Source organism: Pogona vitticeps, chromosome 12 (assembly GCF_051106095.1).
Source record: "Pogona vitticeps strain Pit_001003342236 chromosome 12, PviZW2.1, whole genome shotgun sequence".
NCBI classification, from domain to species: domain Eukaryota; kingdom Metazoa; phylum Chordata; class Lepidosauria; order Squamata; family Agamidae; genus Pogona; species Pogona vitticeps.
Genome location: NC_135794.1, coordinates 437,713 through 464,838, shown reverse-complemented (window position 1 = coordinate 464,838; position 27,126 = coordinate 437,713). Strand labels below are relative to the sequence as shown.

The 27,126-nt window shown below is 51.7% G+C and overlaps 1 protein-coding gene across 1 annotated transcript; it reads left to right on the top strand.

Annotated features, from left to right (window-relative positions):
* Positions 1–3,795: 3,795 nt before the first annotated feature.
* Positions 3,796–26,725, top strand: ZNF280D (zinc finger protein 280D). Its single transcript, XM_072982106.2, is given in 22 exon segments — positions 3,796–3,909; positions 7,289–7,345; positions 9,283–9,434; positions 10,480–10,545; positions 10,643–10,941; positions 12,242–12,335; positions 13,181–13,321; positions 14,414–14,517; positions 16,101–16,327; positions 16,865–17,022; positions 17,899–17,999; positions 18,109–18,255; positions 18,574–18,708; positions 19,924–20,170; positions 20,173–20,206; positions 20,887–21,024; positions 21,138–21,200; positions 21,753–21,871; positions 21,969–22,011; positions 22,966–23,014; positions 23,540–23,595; positions 23,985–26,725. Coding segments are annotated over 20 exon segments (4,110 nt in total). The 5' UTR covers positions 3,796–3,909; positions 7,289–7,345; positions 9,283–9,289; the 3' UTR covers positions 25,729–26,725.
* The last annotated feature ends 401 nt before the right edge of the window (positions 26,726–27,126 follow it).

Genomic DNA, 27,126 nt, shown 5'->3' with positions numbered 1-27,126 from the left:
TTTAACGTGGCCACTTGGTGACACCCCCCCCGCCCCTCCCGGAAGAAGCCATGACTTCAGTGGCCACTCTGTCTAACGAGAATGTAGCATAAAGATTGCTAGCTGTTGGGCGACTGGTCTAAAGGTGGCTACCCAACTGCAAGTTATCTTTTGCCGAGCAAAGAGGCTGGGCAGAAAATCACACTTGCTCATGCAAAGTTTTAAGTGTGTCGGAGGCAGCAGATCCTGCACATTTTGGCTTGCTGGATAAAGCTAATGCTGCTTGTGGCCAAGAAGACAAGCATGGACATCAGCCCGTTTTAGTGGCAGGTCAGTTACCTACATGGGGCGGGGCGGCAGGGGAGAGTGCAAGGGTGTTGAAATCAGTTTGCTAATGCTGTGGCTGTATTTCTTGTTTCATAACACATGCCATAAAAAGAATACAATTTACATTCTTGTGCATCTTGTGTTTCACAAGGTATTAGAATCAGATGCATACTTTAGATTATGTATACTTTACAGAATTTAAGCATTCTTTTTATACAGGAGTGATTAAAAATGGCAGCAATACATTCCCGCCCCATATGAATTACACAGAATTTTAAAGTAGACATAGAAGTTTTTATAACCAGGACATAATGTTTGGCTTATTTATTTCAGACTGAATTTGCCCCAGCTAAGTGGAAAATATTATGGAATTGCTGAATGTACTGAAAGGGTAAGCATGTATACACATACCTATCATAGTACAAGATAAATTAATAAAGCTTTTACCTGACGTCTGTGGGATATGGGAAAAATCCTGCTATGCCAGGAGAACACATTCTCTCTTGTAGGAAGGTCCCATGTCAGACATGATGATGGAAACCCTACCAGCGCAGCTGTGAAAGGACAATCATGGGCTGGAGTTGTCACCGCAAGGTTGTTCACACCAGGGGCAACTCGCACGTGCATCCTAGCCCTTGGGCAAGTTCTCCAGGTCTCAGACTCTAGGCCCCAACACAGTAAATACACGGCAGATCAAGGAGAAAGATCTGCAAAGAGCAGAGCCAAAATTCCATCGCTCTCGAGGAGGGTTCTTTGTTCCAGCAGCCTCAAACTTTATAAGGCCAAGACGCTGGCCCAACTGTTATATGGGTCATCCCTGGGGCCGCTTCGCTCCCATTTTGCACCACAAGGTAAGCATCCAATCTAAATTTTTAAGAACTATCTTACAGGTCCCTAGATGTGTGTCAAATGCCAGGGTAAGATTGGAGGCAGGTTGCCTAAAAGTTGAAGCCTGGGTTGTTATCCTATCTGTCAATATACGTATGGATAAAAGGACATCTAAATCCACAGCGTCTATTTCCTTTGATATTTTATGACAACCTCCAGTCCGACTGGGTGAAGTCTGTCCAGAGCTATTCGCTGAAAATCGGCCTTTCCCCTCAGGTGCTCTTATCTGATGGAACAGATCGGGGGGAAAAATTAGTTAAGCGGGGAATTGAGGATATGGAACATCAAGCGGACCTTCCCAGCATACAGAATATGATGATGAGGGCCTACGTCAAAAACGCAGTGGAGCCGACAAAATTATTTAACATCTCTTGAAGTAGAAGGGTTTGGAAGAGCCTTCACCGAGGCAAGGTGCTTAGCCCTCCCTTTTGCTGTACTTGAAGGGAAATAAGTACGCAAATACAGTACCTGTTTCGCTGAAAGGCTTTGGAGCTGTCCCTTAAGGGAGGTCAAAACTAGAGCACACATTCCTCACTTGCCCACATTATGAGGTGGCCTGGAAGATCATCATCCCACTGACCCAAAAAATTCCTGGCCATTCAGAAAGAAAGCAGACGTGAATGTCTTCTTTCTGATTCTGTATTCAGACCACGGCCTTGCAGCAGCACCTCCAGGGAGGCGGACATCCCACGGTGCAGAACCAGCCACCCACGTGTCAAAAAAGGGTTAGACCCCTCATCATGAGAATACATAAGCCGCTCCCACCCCCATACCCCCAATCACCACAAGCCCCACCGAGGGTTAACGGTCAAATCATACAGTCCTGGTGGCCAGAAGCTGGGATCCTGCCTTGCCTACTCCTCGCCCCCCCACCCGCCGCCCCGTTTCCAGTTCACCCAGCACTGATTTTGCTGTCAGATTTGCCTGCTGGCGACGACCTCCCTCCCTCTTCCATGAGGAGAGGGGAAGTCAATGGACAGCGGAAGTCCTTTGGGCTACTCCTGCAGGTGAATAATGGGTCAGCAGGTCTTTTCCTCCACCTGCTCCATTCTTTCCCTTTTAAAACTTTTTTTTTTATTTTGGAAGAACCAGAAAAGTGGTGTCTTGTCAAAAATAAGTCGCAGCCCATCCCCAATGCATTAATTCTGAATGGAAAAGAGCCTCCAGAAACAAATGATGCTCCTTTCCGTTTGCACCGGCTTCTGCCATTTCTCCCTTATCGGTTGGCGAGGGAGTAAAATATTAGCCTGTCTCCCGCTGTCAGAGAGATCAGCTCTTTTTCGCTGACTGGAACATGTTCTTTTGGAAAAACCAATTTTGAGAACTGGCAGATCTGGTGGGTCATCCTGGATGGGAGAAAAGCATATGAATAGCCTTCACAGGCGGGCACAAGAAATATGAACAAATATGACATTTTCAAGTGATGTTGAACCTGGATCGGTATCTCTGTGTTTCAGCTTGACATTTCCATTCCCTCCGTCCAAACCCATGTCCAGAACCAGCTTGCCTGGAACCCCTCGGTGCAGACAAGAGGCAGGGCAGGCCTGTCTCGAGGGCAACATTGCAGCCAATGCTCCCCCCCCCCGCCCTGCCCCCCCCATATACACCCACAGTCCACAAGTTGTGTTCTGGTGACATGACCTGGCCAGGAGCCCTGAAAGGGCATTTTGGGCAGCGGGAGGGCTGGCTCTGACCCCTTGCTGTGGAAGAGGGGCTAGGCTCGCCCTAGGACAGCCCTCATCATCTGCCCTTGCAGAAACGACCCCCCCCCCCCCGAGGAGCAAAGGGTTCCCAGGCCCAAGGAAGGAAAGGGGGAAGGAGGCAAAGGTTGCTGAGGGTTTTCCCCTGAGCAGGCGCCCCTTCCCGACTGAAGACGGTCCAGCTTCTTGTCCTACCCTCCGACCACATCCACGGGGGGGGGGGGGGAAGAGAGATTGTTCTGAATGGGGCACCCCCGCCCCCCCCCCCGCCCCAGTAAGGCGAGGATGGTTCAGCTGGCCCTTCCCTACTCCCCCCCCCGGCCTTCGTCCCGTCAGAAGGAAGGTGGGGGGGCATTTTAAGGCCGCTCTGATCGCGCCGGTCAGGAACGGGCTTCGACGTTGCCCCCCCCTTGCCCTCATGCAGCCCCCCTCCCCACAAGCGACCCCTTCCCGGGAGGGGGGATGCTTGCCTAAAGGTCACGTGGGAACCGCCCAGCACGTGCTGCCGCCCACCCGCCCGCGCTCGTGGGTGGGCAGTCCGGGGTGGGAGGGAGCCAGCTCTGTCCCCCCCCCCCCACAATCCTGCCCTGGGGCAGCTCCTGGCAAGGCCCCGCATCTCCCCCCCCTCTCTGTGCACGGAAGGGACGCCCCTCCCTCCTTCCCGCTCTTCCCTCGCGCGCTCTCTCTCTCTTTCTCTCTCTCAACCCTGCCCCGCGCGCGCGCGCATCACCCACCGAGGGAGGGGCTCCGAGGGAGGGCGGAAGCCCCGCCCCCGCCCCGGCCCGGCCCCCTCCTTCTCCCGGCATTCTCCGCGCCGCCTCGGCCCTCCTTCCTTTCCCTCCCTTTCCCTCCCTCCCTCGGCCGCCCCCGCCCGCCCGCCCCCCCACCTCCGCTCCTCCTCCTCCTCCTTCTGGGGAAGCGGCGGGAGCGGGAGCGGGAGCGACCACGACGACGGCGAAGGCCGAGCTCCCTCCTCCTCGCCTGGCGGGCCTCCCCTCCCCTCCGGCGCCCCACGGTAAGCCGCCCCCTCCCCACGCCACGGGCAAGGCCGGGCCTGCCGGTTTTCCCGCCCGCCCCCGCCCGGGCCTTCGCTTGGGGGCCGGTTGCCTACGAGACGGGCGCCGCCGCCATCTTGGCTGGGACCGCGGCCCGGCCAGCCCGAAGGAGGGGACGGCCTTCCGGGCCTGGCCCGGCGCCCCGCCAACTCCCAAGAGCCTCGGGGGGGGGGGGGAGCCCTCCAGGGGCAGGCCAGGCCGGATAGAGCCGGGGGGGGGGGCAAGGCAGGGCAGGGCAGGGCGGGGGGAGCACGCCTCACAACCAGGACGGCGTCCCTTTCCCATCCCCTCTTCCTCGCCCCCCCCCCGAACGTGAGGGCTTGGGCTGCAGCCCCCCCTTCCCCCCTCCCCTGAGGAGACGGGACCCTCGGCCCCCTGAGGCTGCCTTGTCTTGCTGAAGGAAAACAGGCCGTGGACCGACTCGGGAGGGGGGGGGGGAAGGCTCAGTGGGCGGGAGGCACAACCCCGGCGGGGAGGGGCACACCGGGCTCGGGTGGGGGGGGCAAGGAGGAACCTTCCAGGTGCTCCCCCTCCCCCCCGCCTCCTAGTGCTCGACCCCCCCTCACTCACACCACTTCGTCTGTCTCTCTCCTCCCCCCCCCCCCCCCGGCGCCTTACTTCAAGGTAGTTTCAAGGCCTTCAGCAGCCGGTGGGCCCCTTTGTGTGGGTGGGGAGCAGCCTCTTGTCCAGGAATGGCCACCGCTTGGGCCCCGGATCAAGGGTTCCTCTTCTCTTCCGGCCCCTTGCATGGTAATAGAGAACACGCTCTGGATTTCCTAAATGCCTGCTTCCTATAAGAGATCTTCCGCGGGGGGGGGGGGTGGGAACTGCCGCACTACAAACCTTGCTCCCAAGCCTAGGTTGTCACAGGGGACTAAAACACCGTGTCCTGCTTCGGATGTGGAGACAAAACAGGTTGAAGAAAGGATGGAAATGTTGCCCATCGCAGGTCAGAATCCTCTTGGATCGTTAGGCCAGCGGGAGTGCCTCGGAAGACTTGTTCTAGGAGGAGCACATGGAAGCCAGCGGATGGATGAATGACCCCCCCCGCCCGCTGGTTTCCATTTCTTGCTGTTGGCCTGCGGTGAGGGAGACAAAAGGCATCCTATTAAGGAGGGACCACCGTTTGCTTTTAAGCCACTTTAAGGCCACTGCCCTCAGCGCTGGGGTGACTGACCTGCGGGACCCCATCCTCAGTACAGAAGGAGTAGGCAGGCGCAGTGTTCCTTTATAGTCCAGTACATTAAGGTTGATTCGGTCGTGGGACGTCTGCCTGAACTAGGCCACGTTTGTGGGGAAGAGCCCATGATCTGGACAAGAGAACAGCTTCTCCTCTTAGGAATCTTGAGGCCTTGAGTCTCCAGAGTTGCTGCTGCTGTTTGGGGTCCATCCCTCCAGTATTTTTTTTAATGGTCTTAACCCATTTTTTGGTGTTCTCAGTGTGATGTAGTAGCGGATAGAGTGACGGACTAAGACTTTGGAGAACAAGGTATGGATCCTCAGTTGCCCATGGAAACTGACTGAGGGGGATGGAAACTGATAAAACTACTCCTTAAGTATCTTACCTACCTTGAACATCCTAATTAGGCTCACTAAATCTGTTCTGACTTAATAGCAGGTAACAACAACCCCTTTTTCTTGGACTTGGTTAAGATTATTTGATGTAACTTCTACTTTACATGGATATGGGGTTGCTCTGAATTTCTGTGAAAGCTGCAGTGCCATAACAAATGTGGAAAAAGCAAGAGTGCACTGTAGTTTTGAGGACCCACTTGAAAATGGGCACACCTGTTCGGTGAATGAGGGAAGTGGGGGGGTCTTGTCTCTTCTGAGGTTCTGACTTCCCATAGATTTCAATCAGACCTCTTCAGGGAGAGCCTCCTGTGGATAGAGGTGGCACAGTGGCAAAGATACCTGCCTCCTGTCCTTTGGCAAGAGAGCCCAAGGAGAGGGCCGTGCGTGATAGGTTTAGGGTTTGGTGGCTACAGGTAGGAGATGTTCCCTCTGAGAACCTGAGGTGTCTGAAGATTGTCATAGACTGTAATCCATGAAAACTCACACTGGAACAAACCTCATAGTCTTTAAGATGCCGCAACAGCTCAGTTGTTACTGAAACAGTCCAAGGTGTTGTCTGTCATCTTTGATGACCCCGCATAACCTGCAGCCAGCTCTGAGGGCTGTAATGGTTAAAGGGCATGTTCTGAGTCGGGGCCTAGAATTTAGCTGCACCTGATGCTGGAGCAAAGAGTTCGTGGGCACTGCCTTTCGTGGTCTCTTCCTCCACGTGGGTTCTGGTCCTCCTTTAGTGGGATTCCTTTCGAAAACAGTCCGGAAAGTACTGCTGCTAATCAAAGGCTACTGCCCATTTGCTAGCAGGTCTGTACGTATTGTAGAATATGATGACGAGTTCTAGAGCCTCTGATACCAGTTGGAGGATTGGTTCCCAGCCTCCTTCATGAAGGGCTCAGTTGAGGAAGAGTGCTGGACCGTTGAAGCTGCCTCTGCCCACAGGGAGTGCTTCACTCATGGAATCCCATGGCACATTTAAAGCTTTGGGTGAGGCTGCGTGGCAGATGCTCCCTTTGAGATCCCTTCTCAGGAGAAGGTGGACAGGGCAGTGATTGGTCCAGGCCAGCTTGCAGTCCTCTTTGGGCTTCACTTGAGACAGACATGCCACATGTTACTCACCCAGGCCTGATGAAATCATCTGGAGGCGTCTTTCTAGACTTTCAGTATGGCTTTACTGGATGTTACATATTGTTGGGGAAAAATAGGCAGCTCCAATAGCTACATTCCGCAGATCTCCTTGGGAGTTCTGGGTTTTTTTGTGTTTTTTTTTCCCAAAGAAAGGTTATTATACAGTTACTTTCCCCATTAAAATATAAGTTTTTATTTATTAAAATATTTTTACTCCGCCTTTCTCCTTTAAAAACCCAAGATGGCTTACAATTTTGAAAGACAATAGTTAAAGCTAAAAACAATGAGTATACAGCAGTGGTTTATATCATTAAAAGGCAATATTTAAAGCTAAGAACAATGACTATAAGGAGGCAGCTTACATCATTAAAAGACAATGTTAAGTAAAGTAATAAGTATACAGATATTTAAAAGGAACAAACAAGTATGCAGTTATACATGTTATTCTCTAGTTTCTTTTTTACATATATTTTCCTTTCAAAAAGAGTTGTTTTGTTTTATAACTTATCACAGTTTCTTTGTATCTTCAAAACAGTTAATTTATAAGCAAGTTTATCAACAATTTATAAGTAAGTTTATCAACAATGTAAACAAAGTTTAAGCTTTGAACAATAAACTGTCTCGTGTGGTTTTATATTTCAGTCTTCAGTCCAGTGAAGCAAGGAGTTCAGCAGTTCTAGGATGCAAAACTCGTATCTTGTAAAGGTTCCTTTAAAAGTCATTTTTCCAGACTTAAATATTTGCTTGATTTGCTATGTGATGTTTTTTCTGAATTTGCAAATATAATGAAGCTATGCCGTGTTGCAATGAGCATTGTTTTCTAATTCCTTTTACCATTTTAAACTTGTTATTATTGTATGATTTTAATTGTGAGCTGCCATGGGGAGAAAGGTGGCCTACATACTGTATCTCCTTCATCTCAGTGTCGGCTTCTAAAATAATGCGATTTCCCATATCAAGTCCAGCCACATATTGATGTTAACTTTCTCAAGATCCTTCCAGCATCTTGCTATTGTAAGATGTTCTGATGCCAACCTAAATCAATTCATAGACAATTAACTGGAGTTTTCATCAACAAGTAAAGGTGGACCATAATAATAGCTCACCCACAGCCGTTGGTATTTTCTCACCCCCACCCCATTGTCGTTACCATCTTTTTTTCAGCATTCATTAACTTTGGGGCATTTTAGCCACATGGGTATTAACAGTGTACCCTTTTGATCACATTTCCTTGAGCATATTGGTGATGTATTACTGTGTAGGGGGTGAACTTGTTAAGGCAGAAGTGCCATCTGTGTATGATTTTGATTGCTATTTTTTAAAACTTTTGCTGATACTGACTTGCATTGGTGAGTTTCTCACCAATTATTCTACCGAATATCAGTCATGCTGTCCCTAGTTGTGTGCTCAACAGGCTATTTTGACCCATTTGTCATTCCGTATTTGCTGTTCTCTTAACCACAAATATGTTTGAGGTCCTTGTGGTTGGGTCCATACAGAATTTTTCAGGATTTGTCACTGATCTTGCTGGATTATGTTCTGTCAGTATCATTCTTGGCAAACTGACGAACCTGCATCTTAATGAGCCCACTGTGAAGTAGCCCTATAACAATTAACAGACCTGATGCATCTGTGGTGGGGAAAGAGGAGGTGAAGGAAACAACAAAGCAACAGATGATAGGAGAGCTGGGAAGAGATAAGTAGTGGCGGGGGGGGGGAGGAAGTGCCCACAGGTGTTTCCTGGGGTCGCTTTTCCAAGGGGAGGGCAGCCCCGAATTCTTTGCCTGATCAGAGCAAGTTTGAAAAAAACAAAGGGGATTGGAAACATCCTGTAGGAGCCAGCACAAAAGAGGGCAAGGCTCTCAAGATGTTTTTTTTTTAAAAAAAAAATTTAAAAATCATTTTTATAAAACAGCCTGATGCGTTTTATGGAGGAAGAATATAGAAATCCAACTGGAGTTGTTCCTTGAAATTACGTTTCAAAATTTCAGAAATGTCATTAGTAGTTGGGTTGACTCATTAAAGGAAGCCCTGGACAGGGCTGTTGATAAGACCTTTTGGAAGTTATGGGTTTTATAGTGTTTGGTAGGAAGAAACATGGGGCACATAACAGCCCCTTTCTCGGGAGGAGACCATCTGAGGAGAGCCTATAATTCTGGGCAGGCAATCCGTGAGATCCGTGAGATCTGGTCTCTTTTGAACACAGTCCCAAGCCCTCTTTCCTGGTCGAATGTTAGAGGGTGGACTGTAGTTCCCTTGTGTGGAGTAGGTGACTGTAGGTGCCAAAGTGTTGTAGGATCAACCCTCGGCAGCCCCAGCTGAAAAAGGGTCTCGGGCAGTGGTGTCAGGAACGACTCTTGCACGAGAACTGGGGGGTGGAGAAGGAAATGAGGCCGGCAGGAATCATTCATTGGAATGGCTGGATGGACCAACACGCTGAGCTTCACCTTACCTGTCAGGTGTAGAAGACTGCAAGAATCCCTCAGCCCACATCCACCCGGCCCCTTCCTGCATCCCTGTTGCCCGTAATGCCTCTGTTGCAGTTTTATGGGTGAAACACGTTCAGAGTCTTGACCTGTTAATAAACCACCAGTGGCCGTTGCTCCCTTTCACACGTGCTGTTCTGTTTTATCTAGAGTGACGATGGCAGAGCTTTTTATGGAATGCGAAGAGGAAGAGCTTGAGCCGTGGCAGCAGAAATCAAAACCGATCGTAGTGGATGACGACGACGACGATGACGAGCCCATCTTTGTCGGGGAGATCCTGAGCTCCAAACCAACCAGTACCTGTAAGGGGGCATGTGGCTGTAGGTGGAGGGAGCGTGAGGGACTGGAATTGTGGCTTTGCTTCAGAACTGGGACCCTTTCTGCAGCATGCCAGCGTGCTCTGGAGCAAAGCAAACTACTCCACAGGTGGTGGGCTCAGGGCTGGAAAGGAGTGCTTGGTCCACTGGAAACAGCTGGGGGTTCTGTGCCTCTCCCTCCAGCTAGAGAAGGACGTGAAGCCGCCCCCTGGGGTTTTCCGTAGGAGAATTCCATGACAGAGGCACCACCGAGGCAGGTGCCTAAAGGCAACACCCTTCCTTCCCTAATGTTAACGTTTGTGTATGGGATTTTGGAGTTTCTTCAAAACTACAAATCCCATCATTCTCCTTTCTTGGAGTTCTGCCTTACAAATGCCTCGATGTGGCTCGTCGCAGAGAAAGGCCTAGGCAGAGTATTGGTCCCTTACCCAAACTTGATTTTTTTTTTTTTTAAAAAGCAAGTCTTGGGATGTGAATAAGTTAAAGCCCTGAGTGGTTCTTCAGGTTTGTTCCACAGAAGACGGGGGGGGGGGAGGCCCCTTGCCCAGAGTTAGTCTGGCTGTCCTGGCCGTGGCAGGAGCATTTGAGATGGTTGTTCATACTGAGCTGCAGGTGACACGAGCCGTGGCAGCCTTTGTTCCTCAAGCCACGTAGCTCGCTTCCTGAGCTTCTGCATGTCCCTCGTAGGCAGATCTGCCCAGCTGTATGTTGTAGCTTCTGCTGTGGCTTAGGAATGGCTGTGGATGCCCCAAGCCGTGCCTGTTGACCCTTGTCCTCAGTCAGTATATTGACTTCAATTCTTTCCTGGGAATGATCGGGGGGGGGGCGGGGGTGTCGGTTGGCCGCTTGCCGGAGAATGGAGATTGCCCAGCATTTGAAGGCTTGCTCAAGAGTTGATCTAAATATGCCATAAGGAAATACTTCATTTATTTGCGTTGTCCCCGTGTGTTCCTGTGTGTCTCTCTGTCTTCTCCTTCATTTCTAGCAGAAACAGTTTGTGAATTTGAAACAACTTCCCTTCTTTTAATAGATATATTGAACAGAGTCAACCCCGGTTCGTCACGTGTCGGATTGCAGAACGGAGCCCCAAAGAGAGGTATTCGGCTTATTTTCCTTCTTTTTAGGGGACTTGCAGGCTGAACCCCTTTCCGTGCTCCCACTCATGCTCCCTCTGCTGTGATTCTGTGTGGCAGGTGCCGTGCCTGTCTCTCCAGGGTTCCAGTCGACCACCAGACCTGCAACCAGCACTCTGGCCGTTCAGCCGCAGCCCAGGGTCAGCAGCGTTTCGGGAACTGCCCAGGTCCTGCAGAGACCCCTGTCAGGATGCCCCTCGCCTCAGGAGGCAGCCAAATCAAGCGCTGGCCTGTCTCAGCCAGTGGGCAGACCTGCCACGGCGCCGTCTCTCTCCCGGAACCTCAGCATCCCCGTCCTGGCTCAGTCGGCATCTAGGCCAGTGGCTACCGTCACGGCACAGCCAGTAACGTTCAACCGGGTAGATCTTGTCCATTCTCTGTGTTACTCCAAAGAGAGGTTTTGTTTGGCTTCTGTGCGGAGAGGTTCCCACGGCAGGTTCCTCATGGCTGACTATCTGTTCAAGCCGGGGTGGGGAACATGTCGCCTTCCAGCTATCATTGAACTACGACTCCTATGATCCTTTACCTTTGGGCCACCGGACTGGGCCCCATGAGAACATCTGGAGCTCACCTATTCCCCTCACATTCCCAGAAATGAGCATAAACCAGAAGGCATTTGTTAGCTGTACGGCGGGTGTCGAGAGATGCGGCGTGAAGGCCGTCAGGCGTGCCGTGAAGTTGTGAGAGGAATCCTACCTGTTCAAACAACTGATACAGTCGTAGGCCTGAATTGTTTACCAAACTCAGTTCGTGCCTTAAAGTGCTTCCCTGCTGATTTTGCCGTAGATTTAAAAATAAAAAGCCCTTTGATGATCATAAAATGGTGGCAGCCAGGATTTGTAGCTGGGAAAGAGTGATGGGCTGCCTTTGGCTTAGTTGGGGTGGGGTGAGAAAAGGGGGGAGGTGGCCGGGGGTAACAATAGGCGGCAAGGAAGGATCTGAAGACAGGAAGACAGGGGCACGGTGTCCGCCTTCCAGGCAGCCTCTGTAGGCGTGTGAGGGAGAAAGGCGAAAAAGTCTTGTGAGGGAACAAAAGATCTTTAAGCACTTCTGGATGGCCGTCCGGCTGGAGAGGTGGAAGTCCTGGGCAAAAGTGTGCAGCCTCTTTGAGAGAGAGGGGAGCTGTTGTAATGTTGTTAAGAGCCCTAGGCAGGGATGTAGGAAGCGAGGGTTGAGCTCACCCGTGAGCGAGGCACAAAGTGAGCGTTGGGTCAATTGCACGCTTTGTATCAGCCTGGCCTACTTTGCAGGGTGGTGGTTGTGTGGATTCCTGTGGTGTGTGGGGGGGGGAGGGGAGACACAGTTTGATACTGGTTTGCTACATAGACCGTCTAGCCCTGCTGTGACGTTGAGTTCATGGCAGGGAAAGTGAGGTGGAAAGGTAGCGAAGCGATAAGCGCAGAGGAGCAGGGGAGGGGCTGCACAAGGAAGGTCAGGGACCCCATTTCTGGCAAGGAGGGTCTTGCAGTATGAATTTCTGCATGTGAAAGAATTTCTCCACCCAAACGAGGAGGCTGGCTTGTCTGGTTGACATGCTGGCCCTGCCAAACAAGGAATTTATTCTTGCTCATTTTGGATTTGGAAAAGAGAGCTTTTGGCATTAGAAGATCTTCTTCTTCTCCAAGTTAATTTGAAACTGAATGGGTAAATTCTCCACAGGGTACACCAAGTAACACCTCAGGCGTAACCTTCGGATCAAGGCAGAATTCGGGAGGACCTCAATGCCAAAGCGGACCGGCCGTGAATACAACGAGTGAGTCTAAAGATATTTTCCAAAAACCATGTAATTCCAGAGCTGGTAGGTATCCAGTGGTCATCTAGTCCAGCCTCCTGCCGGGGCAGGGGAAGTCCACCGCTCAGGTCTCCTTAGCACCCCACGGCCATCCAACGTCTTTTAACAAATTTGCTGTGAAGGAGCTGCTGGCTGCTGAGGTGGACCATTTATTTCCCTGTTGGAACAGCTCTCACCACCAGAAAGTGCCTCACCCTGATCATGTTTAGGTGGATTTTTGTTTTATCATTTTTGAATTTAACAAGTGTCCTGTCAGTTAAAAGAGGTGTTTGATCCCGAAATGAAAAGAAAACTTAGAGCTTTCAAAACAACAACACACACACACACACCAGAAGCCAATGTATTTCATTAACCTCTTGATTTAGGAAAAAAACAATTTAAACAACAGTGCATGACATTGTGGCCACAGGATTTTGATGGTCAAGACTGTTCAGAGACAGTCTTTGCAGGGCTGCAGGCAGGGCTGGCCGGCTGCTTGAGGACAGAGAGTGCAGGGCCCAGCGTCACGGATACCCCCGTGGGCGTTCCCGTCTCCTCGTGGCTGTTGCCAGCATCCTCTTGGGGGGTGAAGGATGCTGACGGGTGTGGAACAGGCTCAAGGAAAGGCACAGCCGCTTTCGCCTTCCTGTGAGGACCTGGTGGACTTTCCTTCTTGGTTGCTGAAGAGATGCTCATTCTAGCCTGTGATGCTTCTGTGGGGGCCATTTGAGGAAATACTATGACTAGCCTGGGCTTGGAGGTACCAGTGCAGTTAGCAGGAAGATGTTAAGCAACGCGTGTGGGCTGACTGCTTAAAATGCTTGCAGGTTTGCCCAAGCGGCCTTCGACTTCAGAAGCCAACAGCGTCAGTCCCAAGAAGGCGAAGGCTAGCGAAACAGGATCCGGGAGTGAGTCGCCTGGATTGCTTCTGGCTCAATCTTCCAGTGACCCCTCCTTGCTTCAGAAAGGTAGGATGTGTTGTGTGGTTTAGGGAGGGTATGGTATTAAAAAGGAGACAAGCCAGCACTGCTGGGAGGGCAACAGGTATCGTCCTTCCTGGACAAAAATACTATTTGTTCCAAGCATAAGACCTGCTTTCTGGCACCATGAACGAGTGTGTCGTGGTCTCTCTCTGCGCTTCTGGCCTGGATGGCTAGTAAGCCGCAGGCTCGCTGTTTCCACCAACTCTCCCAGAAGGCCAGCCTGTGCCACTAGAGGTAACAGGAAGGTAGCAAGTGGTTTTATGGGAAGCGGCGGCGTGCAGGTATCCTCTCGGAAAGAGCTACGGTGCTGTCACGCTTAGAGTGCTGGAATCGGCCTCGGAGGACCTGGCCTCTGATCCCCCATTTGGTTGTGAAGCACACAGAAGGGCCCCTTGGGCAAGTCGCGCGCTCTCAGTCTGGCCACCACCTCCCCCCACCCCACCCCACCCCAGTGTTCCTAGGCACTGCCTTCTGCTCCCAGGAGGAACGGCGGAATATCAGACAGATGAATTAAAAGCCATAACTAAAGGAACACCTGCTCTAAAGCAAGTTGCACGGCAGAGGCTATACACACACATATATGCACACATATACGTACGTATATACATACATACATGCATGCATATATATATGTGTGTGTGTGTGTGTGTATATGTATGTATATATGTATGTATATGTGTGTCTATATACTATATATATATACACTATATAGACACACATATACATACACATATATGTATATGTGTGTGTATGTGTATATATGTGCATATATATATATATATATATATGTACACAGGAACACACTCCTCTGTTTTCCTTGCTCAGCTGGAGGTGTTTTTTTTTAAAAAAAAAGTCTGTGGTGAGTGATCTTAGAGGCTCTGCATGCCGATAGATTGCCCAGAAGGGCTTTTGAAATATTCTCTTACGGTGTTACTTGTGAGAGACCACTTTTGTTGGTGAACCTCTTGGCCATGGTTGCTCGAGCGGCCAGTTACAAATGTGTACCTTTGAAAGGATGGGGGTGAGCTGTTGCCCATCAGATAATGATATGTCTCTTTCCCCCCCCCCCAAAAAAAGGCACCACATCAAGCAGCATTAAAAATGGAGCACCTTTCCCGCAAGCGTGTCCAAAATGTAATATTCATTTCAATCTTCTGGAGCCATTAAAAAACCACATAAAGGTATGTAGGTGTCTTTGCAGAGGTAACGAGATACACTTGTAAATGAGAAACATCATAAATGTGGGTGCCTTTAGAGACAATGAAACATTGGATTTGTTGTGCTTCAGCCCTTGGTACTTGTGCTGTGGTTTCTTCATGGTGGTCCTTTGAATGATCTCTTCCTTTGAAAACAAAAGCTGCACTGCCAGGAAAAAGGGGGTCACTGATTTTCCTGCCATGTGATTTGTACTTGCATCTATGTTTTTAAAGGTATCTTGCTGTTTGCCTTGTGTAAATAATATTTTAAAATGTTCCCAGGCCTAGTTTTCTCTATCACTCACATGCTTCTCTTTCTAGCAGTAGTATGTTTTTATGAATGAGGAGATTTTTTGCAGAAAATACAAGCTCAGCTGTGCACGCCGTGGTTCTCAGCCTGGGTTCCCCCGATATTCTTGGACTGCAGTTCCCAGAAGCCTTCATCACTTGCGCTGCTGACCAGGATTTCTGGGAGTTGCAGTCCAAGGACATTTGGGGACCCAAGTTTGAGAACCACTGATTTAGTACACAGTCAGAAAAAAAATATATCCTGGAGTGTTTCATCAAAGTGCAGAATTCTGTATCCCTGAAATTTGCTGTCTTTTTTCCTTGAGCACTTTCTTATTTATTTATTTATTTATTTATTTATTTATTTATTTATTTATTTATTTATTTATTTATTTATTTAATTTATACCCCGCCTATCTAGTCAGTTGTGACCACTCTAGGCGGCTTACAACATGCACTTAAAAAATAAACATATAACAAACCACATCACAAATAATAATTTACATAAATTAAAAGATAGAATAATTTTTTTTCCCAAAGATGGCGAGAAACGGGATATATTATAACAGAAAAAGAAGGTATTAGGTAGAAAGGGGGAAGGCCTGCCTAAACATCCATGTTTTCAGTTGTTTCTTGAAAATACCCAGCGAGGGAGCTGCGCGAATGTCAGGAGGTAAGTTGTTCCAGAGGCGAGGAGCCACCGCCGAGAAGGCCCGGTTTCTTGTCTTTTCCTTCCGGGCCTCCCTCGGCGTCAGGCTCCTCAGCCTCACCTCCTGACTCGCTCGGGTGACACGGGTAGAACTGGGTGGGAGTAAGCGTTCCGCCAAGCATCGAGGCCCTAAACCTTTTAGTGCTCTTCATATTTTATCTTCTCTTTTAACATACACAGTTCTAGAAGTCAATGTTGATTTCACTGTCATTGTTACATAATGCATAGTTAGCTAAACTTTTCTTTTTAATAATTGATTGTTTGGGGAATTAGAGACTCTCATTGGGACTTACACTAGGCATAATTATGAATTTAAGTAACAAGCTGCTATGGTTCCTGGGTGTTTGCTTAGGGATCAGCTCTTTGACATATGTGGCCCTTCTGCTTCCTAACACACCTGCCTGCTTGCTTGTCTGCCTCTTCTCTTCTTTAGCGAGCTGCTCTGTGCGCAAATGCCAGAGATTGGGGGGGGGGGGGGGAGTTAGCAGAGAATTTCTGCCTGGTTCTGGAGAGTTAACTTTATGGGAGGAGGCTGTGTTGTTGCTGTCCTTTCAAGGGGCTTCTCTTTCAGTACTGCTGCCCAGACATGGTGCCTGCCTTTCTGGGTGGACCCCAGATGGACTGTTCGGGGACACCAGCAAAAATGGCTGAAGCAGAATCAGGGAAGCTGATCATGCTGGTTAACGACTTCTATTACGGCAAGCACGAGGGGAACGTCCAGCTGGTCCGCCAGGAGCAGAAGACTCACACCACCTACAAATGTGCCAGCTGTATGAAGCTCCTCAAGAGCAACCTCAGGTAAAGGCTCTCCTGGAAAAAGGGTTCAGGGTCAATCCACAAAAGGTCCGAGGTGGGGAGCTGTGGCTTCCCCTCCGAAGCGTGCTCCTCGCTCCATTTTGTTTCTTGAAGCCTCCGCTTCGCAAAAGGGCTCCTCCCCCCGCCCTCCAATTTCAGTTTGGAGAAGGGTTTTTCCATGGCCGGAAGCGGGGGTGGGTAGGGGGGACACTCTCGTCGTACTGACCAGTATCCAGACCTCGCGTCATTTTTCCGCTCTCTGTTCATAACCTGTAAAATCCAGTTGGTGGTTATCATTCTGAAATGGGGGGGGGGTAGTGAAAGGGGGCCTGTTCCCCCTCTTCCCCCTGTGGGAGAGGAGTTGACTGGCCAGATTTGCCACCGGGAACCCGTCAGTGGGCCTTCGTTGGGCATCCTGTCCCCCTTCCCCCCCTTCCCCCCCGGCAGCAGCTGCCGCTCACCTTGTCCCATTGGCTCCAGAGGAGTGGATTGGGCTGGATCTCGGTGTGCCTGAGCCAGACCCGTGGGCTCTTTTCTCAGGTTTATGAACCACATGAAGCATCACCTAGAGCTGGAGAAACAGAACAGTGAGAGCTGGGAAAGCCACACCACCTGCCAGCACTGTTACCGGCAGTTCCCGACCCCCTTCCAGCTCCAGTGCCACATCGAGAGCACCCACACTCCGCACGAGTCCTCAAGTAAGTATTACTATTACTATTACTGTTTCTAACAGTCCTGTTCTGTGGGGAAAGTCTGCCCCTTTGGGCCAGGATTTCCCAGGAAAGACTGTCCGGCCCAACACTCTTGAAACGGGACACGAAAAGGGCTTGGGAGTTGCGTTTCGACGGCCAGAGGATGCACGCTCACGTTCCTAGGATCCTGGTGAAATTCCCTCAAGAGTGTAAGAGGCAGCTCCACACCTTCCTCACAGAGCTTGCATGGATGGCTGCACGAGGAACTTCAAAAAGCAAAATCAAAGAGCCTGCTTTTTTGAGCCAGGGAAGGAAATGTGTGTGGAGAAGATCTCTTTCATAAAGTGGTTTTTCTGTGATAGGCAGAAGGAAGAGGGGAGGGAAGACAAGGAGGACCAGCAGAGCCTTTGCAAAGCGAAAACGTGGTTGTCCTGTTTACACTAAGTGGCATCCGGTCCGTGTGGGTGGAGGGCTGGACTGCAGAGGGGGAGAGAGGGAGGGAGAGCAAATTGACCCGCAGAGAGGATGTTCTGGGAACTCCGTCTCCCTCCTCTGGCCATCGGATTCATACCCTCCCATAGTAAACAAGATGTGAGCGGGCTTGGGGGGCTCTCTGCACCTTCCCTTCCCGATGCATTCATGGGGATTTGAAAGTGAGGCAGAGGGTGGCTGGAATCCATGTGGAACCAAATTCAGTCAAGGGAACCTGTCGAAAGGACTTGGAGGAGGGTTTGTCTTGCTTTCTTAATCTGAACTTCCAGCCGCCACCTCCGCCAGTGGGTCATTATAAAATGGTGACTGAGCGGTTGTCGCCTCACCACAAAGATTGCACAAGGCACGTTCTTTTCTAAAAGTTCAGCTCTGGTTTCTGTTCTTTTCTAGCCATATGCAAAATATGTGAACTGTCATTTGAAACAGAGCAGGTTCTTCTGCAGCACATGAAGGACAACCACAAGCCTGGGGAGATGCCTTACGTCTGCCAGGTAGGTCTCTGTGTGCGCTTCTTCATCCGTGGCTGGGTCAGAGGGCCCTCGCCTCTCAGTGTCGCTATGAGCCGCTATGAGCCGTTCTCTCCCTATCCCTCACGTCTAGGTGTGCAGTTACAGATCGTCAGCGTTTTCAGATGTGGAGAAACACTTCAGAGCAGTTCACGAAAACACGAAAAACTTGCTCTGCCCCTTTTGCCTTAAAGTTATTAAAATTGGGGCACCCTACATGCACCATTTCATGAGACATCAGGTAAGGATCTGTCCTCCTTGGCTTGTCAGCTGTGGGCAAGAAGATGTCCCCAAAAGGCGTCCTCTTGTCTTTTCTTTTTGTATCCTAATCCTGATAAGCAGGTGCCAGTTAATCCTTATATTACCTGTGACCAGGTGTGTGTGTGTGTGTGGGGGGGTTTCCACAGCTTTTGCATGGTCTGGCATTTTCTTTTGCACACATAAATATGTTCTGTGTGCATGGATGGCACCATTAATTAGATGTCATTTTATCTGAAATCTGTTTTCCTTCTGCCATGAGAATTTGAGTTCATTGTTGTTTTACATTTTTGTTTTAAAGAAAAAAGGAGTGCATCGGTGTACCAAATGTAGACTCCAGTTCTTGACATGCAAAGAAAAAATGGATCATAAATCTCAGCACCATCGGACTTTTAAGAAACCTCCTCAGTTGGAAGGGTTGCCTCCGGGAACCAAAGTAAGTCTCAAGCCTCTTCTGGCATTGATTGGAGAGCAGCTGGAAGTGAACAGTCAGCAAACGTGGGCTGGGCCTGCAGTAAAGAGGCCCTCCCATCTCTGGCTGCTGGAGACCTGCTGGTGCACAGGGCTGGCCGGTCAAGCTCTGTTTCCCGGACGTGCTGGTGACCATAGCTAAAGACCTGGTCTTGGAAAGGTTGGCCGAGGCTCAGCCCTGGTGCCTTGGTCCCCTGCTGGTCGTGGCTTTTTCTTCCTTTCCCGCTCCTGGGCACAAGGGCACCAAGAGGCCTGGCCCAGGGGAGATGTGGGTGGGGGGGCGGGGTGTTCCCTGGTGGAAGCTGTGAGATCCAGCAGAAGGAAATCCTGCCCATTACTTTTTCGGTAAAAACAAACAACACATCCTCCAGCTGGCAGCCGTCATCCTGGATGGGCCTTTTCTCAGCTCTGCAAAGGTGGGTTGGAAAGCATCTGCTCCGAGAGCCGGTTTGCCAGGCTTGAGGCTCCTCCTGGCGGTTGGATTGCTGTTGCTTGGGACACTTGCTCCCTGACAGAGGCCACGGTGGGGCTTGACCCAGGTGGGCTCCTTAGGATGATTCCAGGAGCTCCACAGGGCAGAGGATGTGCTCCAAAGTCTCAGTGCAGACGCAAGAAAGAGGGGGAAAGGAAGGGCTGAGGCGGCGTGGTCCCTAGAGGCTCGGCAGAAGTTCCAGCCCCCCCCCCCCCCGGCAGCATCTGGTCTGGGATGGCCTGTGAAGCCGGACTCGAAACAGCCTGCAGGGGACCTGATGGGAAGGCGTCTCGTTTGTTCCGCCAGAGGGTGAGGTTTCCCGTGGACCTCAGAGGTCAGAGAGAGAGACTCCTGGCGGGGGGGGGGGGGGAGGCCAGCCTGATTGACTGAATGCCTGTGCCAGATGCTTGCTGCTGATGTGTGGAGATGTGTGTGTGTGTGAAGAGGCAGTGGCTACCTGAGCACGCCAAGCGTGCTTATGCCTTGCGGGGTGCAGACGTCAGCTGGTGTCGGAGGAGCGCTGGCTTTGTCGCTACGACACTCGGCCAGGGCGCAGACGGTAGACCGCCCCGGGCGCTGCTGTCTGGTGCCGTCCACCGGTTCCTCCGTCGTGGTACTTGCCCATCCATAACAGTCGGGGCGGTCGGATGGGCGTGCTTTCGTGTGGGTGGGGAAAGATGGAGAGCTGACGAGGTGCCCCCTTCGCAGGTGACCATCCGGGCGTCCGTAGGGTCCCTTCCTCCTACAGCCACGGCCGCGCGCGCCGTGTATGCAAACGCCTCCGCCTTCCGCGCTGTCCCCTGTGGCCAAAACGACAAGCACCAAGAGTTTCTACAAAGGAAGCGCAAACAAAGCCAAGTCAAATTGAAGCCGCTGAGCCTTCAGAAGAAGCAGAGCGTGGGGAGCAGCAGCAGCGGCAGCAGCAGCAGCAGCAGCAGCGGGAGCAGCAACAAGAACAACAAATTGCAAATACAGCATTAAATAACCTCCGGTTAGTCTCCCCACAGCGTGCAGTTCGGAGAGGTGCATGGGAGAGATTTGAAAAATTGAGAGAACTCGAGTGGTGGCTCCAGGCGGGTGGGTTGGGCCCTGCCGGTGGTGTTTTTAATCTGTGCAGGATCTTCCTGTCGGGTCTCCTCCTGGACAAGAATAAAGTGCACGCGGGGGGGGTGGGGGGCTCCTAAGGATGCAGCAGCTGGCCTGGCATTCCCCTCCCTTTCCGCTCCCAAACCTGATCAGCCAGAGGCAGGAGGTTCTTGCAGGGGCTTGAGGCAGGGGGGCAGGATGGACAGGGGAGCTGTTTTGAAGCCCCCAGCGTCTCCGCGCTGGCTCACCGGGGGTGGTGGTGGCATATGGCGTGCTTAGGAATGGCCCTGCGCAGGTGCAGGGGGAGGCCAGTGCCACGGTCCTCTGCCTTCGGAGGAGCGCAGGCACCTTGTGGTGGGCGTGTGGCTCCCCACTTGCCCCCCGGGCAGTTCCCCTGCAAGGCTGCTTCCTGACGTCAGCCCCTCCCCCCCTTTGAGCAGGATTGACAGAGAAGACACTAAAGCTGGCTTTACAAAGCCCAGGGGTTTCAGCAAAGGCAGTTTTAGGGGAAGGAAAGGGTGGTTTTGAAATGAGCCTTTCTAACGTTTCCCTCATGATACTGATCCGGAGATTTGCCTGCCTCAGGTGCCCTGATATTCAGAAGTGCATCGAGTGTTACTCCGATATCAGGACGTTTGCGAGCCACTTCCCTGCCTACGTCCGCTGCAGCTTATGCAGATACAGCACCAGCTGCAGCAAAGCCTATGTGAATCATATGATGAGGTAAGGCATCTCCAGGAGGGCCGCGGGCCTCTTCTCCCTTCCTGCGGAATTGGACGGGAGGAAAGGTTCCTTTCTTCAGGATCTCTGTGTAAGCTATCGTGGTTTCCTTTCAGTTTCCATAGCGCACGTCAGACTAAAAGATTTTGGATTTACAAGACTCATTCAGATAACTTGAGGTAACCATTTTCTCGTTTCTGTCTTTGAGCTTCTGTGTTTTTGCTGGCTGGACAGCCAATGATTCAGGAGGACTAGCCTCCTGGCCTCTTTATCTGGAACGTACAGCCCCACTGATGGCTGAGCTGGATTTAAAATTTGTGCAGATTGTCTTGATTTCATCTGACCTCTGTTAGCTACCTGAAACTCTGGTTGGGAAACTCACAATTTTGTGTATATCTCTCTGTGTGTACACTGCTCCACTGCTCCTGGCAGAGCAAGGCAGGCCTTGTCCAAGAGGGCCCCGGGGACTTTGCTGAGCAAGGAGAAGCGCTGCCTCCCCTTGTGCGCATGCGCTGTGGGAAACATCCCTGCAAGAGCATCCTTGCACTCTGACTTAAAAAGTGGCTGGAAGTCGGCTGCCTCTGAGTTGATGAGTTTCACATCAGTCGTCGTATCGCTGTGCACATTTGGCTGTACTGGACGCGCGGACCTGTAGGCAGGAAGAATGTTTGGCCCTCGTGACTGACCTGCACTCACCTGGCTGGCTTCTCTATTCCTCCCTTGCCTCCTAGGGGGACCACAGTGGTTTGTCTTAACTGCGACTTCCTAACCGACGCCTCTGGCGTGGATAAGATGGCTGCCCACTTGAATGACAATGACACTCATACCTGCCAGATTGTTGCGGAAAACGGTAGGTCCCTCGGTTTGTCTGACATGGCAGTCAGCGCTGGCCCCGTCTCCTGCCCGTTACGTTTCACATGATGGACTCCTCGTCTTTTTCATTCCAGTTCCCTTGGACTCCCGTGCTGTCACTGCTGCTGCCCTTCCTGAGTAAGTCTTCCCTAAAGATGGTTTCCGCCTGCGAGGTGGGCTGTTTGGACTCTTTGATTCTGCCTTAGAAGGCCATTGATGCTTAATTTAGTGTAGGGAAAAATGTTCAGCTACACTCGTGACTGAAAATGCCAATCCCAGTTTTGAAACTTAATCTGCCGAAGGGCCAGAACCCAGAGAATCAACCTGATTTCCCCACAAGGCTCGAGGGGGGGGGGCTTTGGACTTGCCTTTCTCGAACAGGAACTTTCAACCCCCAATTTAATGGCAAACCACATTCGAACCCTGAGGGGGCCTCTGAAAGTTCCTAAATGTGGATTTCTAAAATCCAGCTGGAACACTGGTGCCATAACCATATGAACCTACCCGGCAGTTAAGATCTAGCCAGGGGGCCCTTTTGAAAGAGCCGTCCCTTAAGGAGGTAGGCAAAGGGCCTTTTCGGCAGCTGCCCCCAGACTATGAAATGCCCTCCCAACTGAGATTCGTCTGGCGCCGACGCTGATGACATTTCGGCACCAGGTCAAAACCTTCCTGTTCCAGAAGGCTTTTAATTGAAATAATATTAGCTGTGGGTCTGATGGCAATTTTAATTGTATTTTAATTGTATTTTAATTATTTTATCTTTTACTGTATTGAATTTTAATTATTGTAAGCCGCCCAGAGACCTCTGGGTAGTGTGGGCGGCATATAAATTGAAAAAAATAAAATAACGTAATACTGTACAGTTTAAACAGAGGTGGTCAAAGAAGCTCCAGTGGCAGGGAGTCCCACAGCTGAGCTTGAAGGAACGAGTAACTAAAGATGTCGTGAAATCAGCAGCTGAATCTTTTCTTCCATTGAGAATGGAGGACGACAGCAACTGATCGTTTGACATTTAGAATACATTTTGGTATACTTTTGTATGTGGAAAATAGGCCATATATCAATAATAATGTATATCGTTTCATTCCTTAGCCAATCCAGCGGTGTGTTGTTGAATAATGAAAGTGATGGAAAATCCCAGGTAAGAGTCGTCTTTCCCCCCCCCCTTTTTTTTAAAAACGAGTCCACATCTTCCCTTTGGGCAGACGGACAGGGGATAGAAGCTGCCGCCGCCACCGCAGAAGGGCCCTTTTCATAGTGGCAGCAGCTCTGAGGAGGAGGGGCTACTTGGGCTGGGGGGGGCTGTCGTTTTGGGTGGGGGTGGGGGGAGGAAGCCCCCCACCTGCTGTTGTGGGTGGAGGAGGTTTGGAGGGGCTCCTTGCTGTGGGTCTGCTTCCTGGGGTCGGGAGTTCCTCAGGTCTCCAGAGCAGTGGGATCTGGGGTCGTCCCTCGTCTTCCATCTGCATGAAGTAACATCACATCCCCGGCGGAGCGTGGGAGACGGGCGTGCCCAGGGAGCAGCCCTCCTGGCTGGGCAGGATTCTGGGAGTTGTAATCCAATAAAAGGAGAGCACCCCATGCCCATTTTTCACGAGCAGTCACAGTCAAGACAGCTGGGCAGCCGCTTGGGAGAGGGCACCGGCAAACAGGACGCTTTCTCTTGCAGAAATGTTCACGGCGCAGCACTCCCGGAGAGCAGGAAGGGGCCTCCGTCTCCAAAAGGTAACTGGCAAGGGCCGGGCTGTCTCTTCCCTGGTGAGCTCAGGGCTTCCGTGAGGGGCTTTGGCCGTTGGCTGAGCTGCTCCTACCGTATCTCTGCCCTAAAAGGTTGTCGCGTGGGGTGCTCTCTTTCGGAGGACTCTGAGCGAAGCTTCAGCAGCAGGGCGGGGAGGGGGGGGAACGAGTGGGCAGAAGCCAACGGCAGGGAGCTTCTGCACCAACCTCTGAAGGCTCGCTTTTGCAACCGGGGGTGGTCGTCATCTTTGGGGGGTTCCCCCTCACAACAAAAGGCCCATACACAGAGATATGGAGATTTTCTTACCTATTTTCAAGCAGACAAGAATGTTGCGTGGCAGTAAAATAATAAGTTGCTTGTTTTGCCTTCTCTTCAGTGCTCGGATAGACAATGGGGTAGAAGCGGAAAACAAGGATCCTTTGGGGAAGCCGAGTGATGAGGCTGCTTGGCTTCTTGAAAGTGCAGAACCTAAATCGCCCCTGGAAGGAGACAGTTTTGCACCCGGGCCTCTGGTTTGTGCCACAGACGCTGCCGAGCCTGTGGAAGAAGAGGCGAGAGGGGCCCTTGGGGTTCCCCCCAGCGAAGGGGCTTCCATTTCGAAGGGGGAAGAAGAGCTGTCGCCAGTCTCTGAGGAGGTCTCTAGCCCAGGGCCCCAAGGCTGCTCTCAAGGCAGTGGTGCGGAAGAAGGAGGTGCTGCCGGCCTTGGGAATAAAACCGAGGGTGGCCTGATAGCAGCGGAAGGGGAAGAAAACGCCGCTCTACCCATGGAGGAAGATTCCTCTCCGGTGGAGGCCCATCCCTGCTCAGAAGGCTCTGCGGGAGAGGCCCCTGCCGAAGACACAGCAAGTCAAAGAAAGGAGTGGGAAGAAAAGATTTCTCCTTCAGGCCTGGCAGGCGCCTCTCGTTCAGGACCCTCTGCCCGCTCAGAGGACCCTGGGGGTGCCGCCAAAGAAGGCAGTGCGGGTTATCTGGCGGATCAGGAACAGGGGGGTCTCGCAGCGGAGTGTGAAGGAAATGCCCCCCTTTCAGTTCTGGGAGACACCTCCAGTCCAGGACCCTCTGGTGGCTCAGAGGATAAAGTGGACGGTGGCCAAGATGATGCTGCCAGCTGCCTTATAGCTCCAGGCGGTGACGGTCTGGCGACTGAGTGCATAGAAAGGACTCCCCCTTCAGCTCCGGAAAGAAGCGCCACTTTAGGGCATCCCCCAAGCACCTCCGGGAGCCCTGCAGACCCAGCCGAAAGCGACGGCGAGGTGGACAGCCTGGCCAACCGAGGGGAGGCTTTCCCCGCTGCTGAGGGTGGAGAAGAACCCTTGCCGCCTTCCGCTCCAGAAACGCCCTCCCTTCGGGTTTCTTCCCCTTGCGCAGCCGTCCCTGCAGATGCTGCCAGAGAAGGAGATGGGGGTGCCCTGGAAAGCGAGGCGGAGGAAGCCTCACTGGCTGCCGAGGGTGGAGAAGCGTCCCCTGCCTCAAGCCCAGAGGAGCCCTCCCTTTCAGGAGCCCAGGGCTGTCCAGATGACCCTTCGGAAGAAACAACACGGGGCCAGCTTGGAAATCATGGAACCCAGGCGTGTGAAGGAAGCCCCCCCGCACCCTCTGTAGAGGATGGCCCCAGGCCGGGGCTTCAGGCGGGTCCGGCTGGGAGCCCGAGCCGTGAGAAGGCAGCCCTGGAGGGGGATCCTGCTGGGGCGGGGAACTCCTCCGGGCCGGGAGGTGATGGGGAAGCCTCCTGCCGAACTTCGGAGGAGGCTGCTTCGGAGGTCCAGGCCGGGAAGTCTCCTTCAGAGGAAGGAGAGCTGGTGGACGTGAAGGTGGTCAACACAGACCCGACCTCCGACGAAGACGTCAGCTTTGAGCAGTTTCTGAGCAGGAACGGGGAATCGGTCTCGGCAAACTCCGACACGAGTGAGCAAGGCAGCGTCCATCTGGAGCCCCTGACCCCCTCGGAGGTGCTGGAGCACGAAGCGACGGAGATTCTTCAGAAAGGGGCCGCGGCGGCCGTAGGGACCGGGGCGGAGGCCGAACAGACCGAAGGAGCTTCCTCCAGAGAAGGCAGCCCTGTCCCGGATGCGGCTTCGGGAGGGACGGCAGAAGGAGGAGGCAGCGATGAAGCGAGCTGAAGGCAGCCACCCTGGCAGGGGGCTAAGCTGTGGCTGATGGTCCCCCACCTCCACCCCGGTGGACTTGGTCCGGGACGAGTCAGATCCACGGGTCATCTGAGAGCCAAGAGCCGCCAGCCGTGAGCCTGCCGGCCGTCTCACCTGCCAGGCCCAAAGGAGGAAGAGCTGCTACAAACGTTATTCTGAATAAGATCCATTTAGGAATCACTTTGATTTTAGTACTTGAGTGGCTGTGCTCTGTCAGGAGCATGTCTCTCCTCCCCCCCCATCCCCCCCCACACCCCATGTCCCTTGGGAAAATGTGAAACCTTGTTTGCATGTTGCGTCTCTGTCGCAATCATCAAACCATGTGGAGAGGACTTTCCGAAGCTCTGGCACCTCTGGATTGGTGTGATCTTACAAGATAATAAGCTAACTTTAAACTTTCAGTGAAAGTGATTTTTTAAAAAAAGTTTAAATCTATTGGGGGGCTTTCCCAGGGTGCAGTCTGGGTGGAATCCTGACACACTGCTTGTAGGAGAGCGGGCCCGCGAGGGCTTGTGTCTTCTTGAGATTGTTACAGTTTTTATTTACCTCTATTGGCAGCAGGACCTGAAGCCCCAGAACCAGCTGGAAGGAACCCAGGACCGGAACTGGGAAGGTGCAAATGGTTAGCAAAGCAAGGCAAAAACCAGACTAGGAAGCGTTGAAGTCAGGTATTGACATGTTTGTAGTCTGAATTTATGGGAATCAAACAGAAAGGAAGTTGGGTGGGTGGGGGCTGGCATGAAAGTTCATTTTCCAACGTAGACAGACAGGTAAGGAAGTTACATACCGTGATTTAATAGTAGTAGTTTGCTTTTTAAGTATTAACAAGCGTAATTCAAATCCTGTACCTGAATCTTTTAGAAAAGTGATATTGGACTCGTTGAGGTTTGTTTTTATTGAACTTAAATGTTTTGGACTTCTGTTAAGACACTGATGTACATATTTTGGAGTAAATATTTGCAAGAAAATACGATGATTTTAATTTTGTTTTTACTGTTCATATGCGTTTTACTTAAAACACATGCACTGGGCTGAGGTCTCCCAACCTTTATATATATTTTTTTTATGGAGCTGTGATTAAGCCACTTTTTTCTTTGGGAGGGGCTGAAGGGAGACCCTGTTGATGCGGCTGGAGGATGTTTAGCCCCACTCTTATGCTGCGGCGTCGTATGACTGCCCAGGAGCCGTGTTCCACGCTGCTGCGCCCTGTGGGAGAGGCGGAAGGGCCCTCCTGCCTCCGCTCCAGAGCTGGGTTGTGTTGTCCCGAATGCTTGCCACGTGCCTCCGCCCCCGAGGTCAGCTTCCTGCATGTTGTTTGGAGGCTGCTTCAACACGACCCTCTCCCCGGTGCCCCGATTTACTTATTTGCAA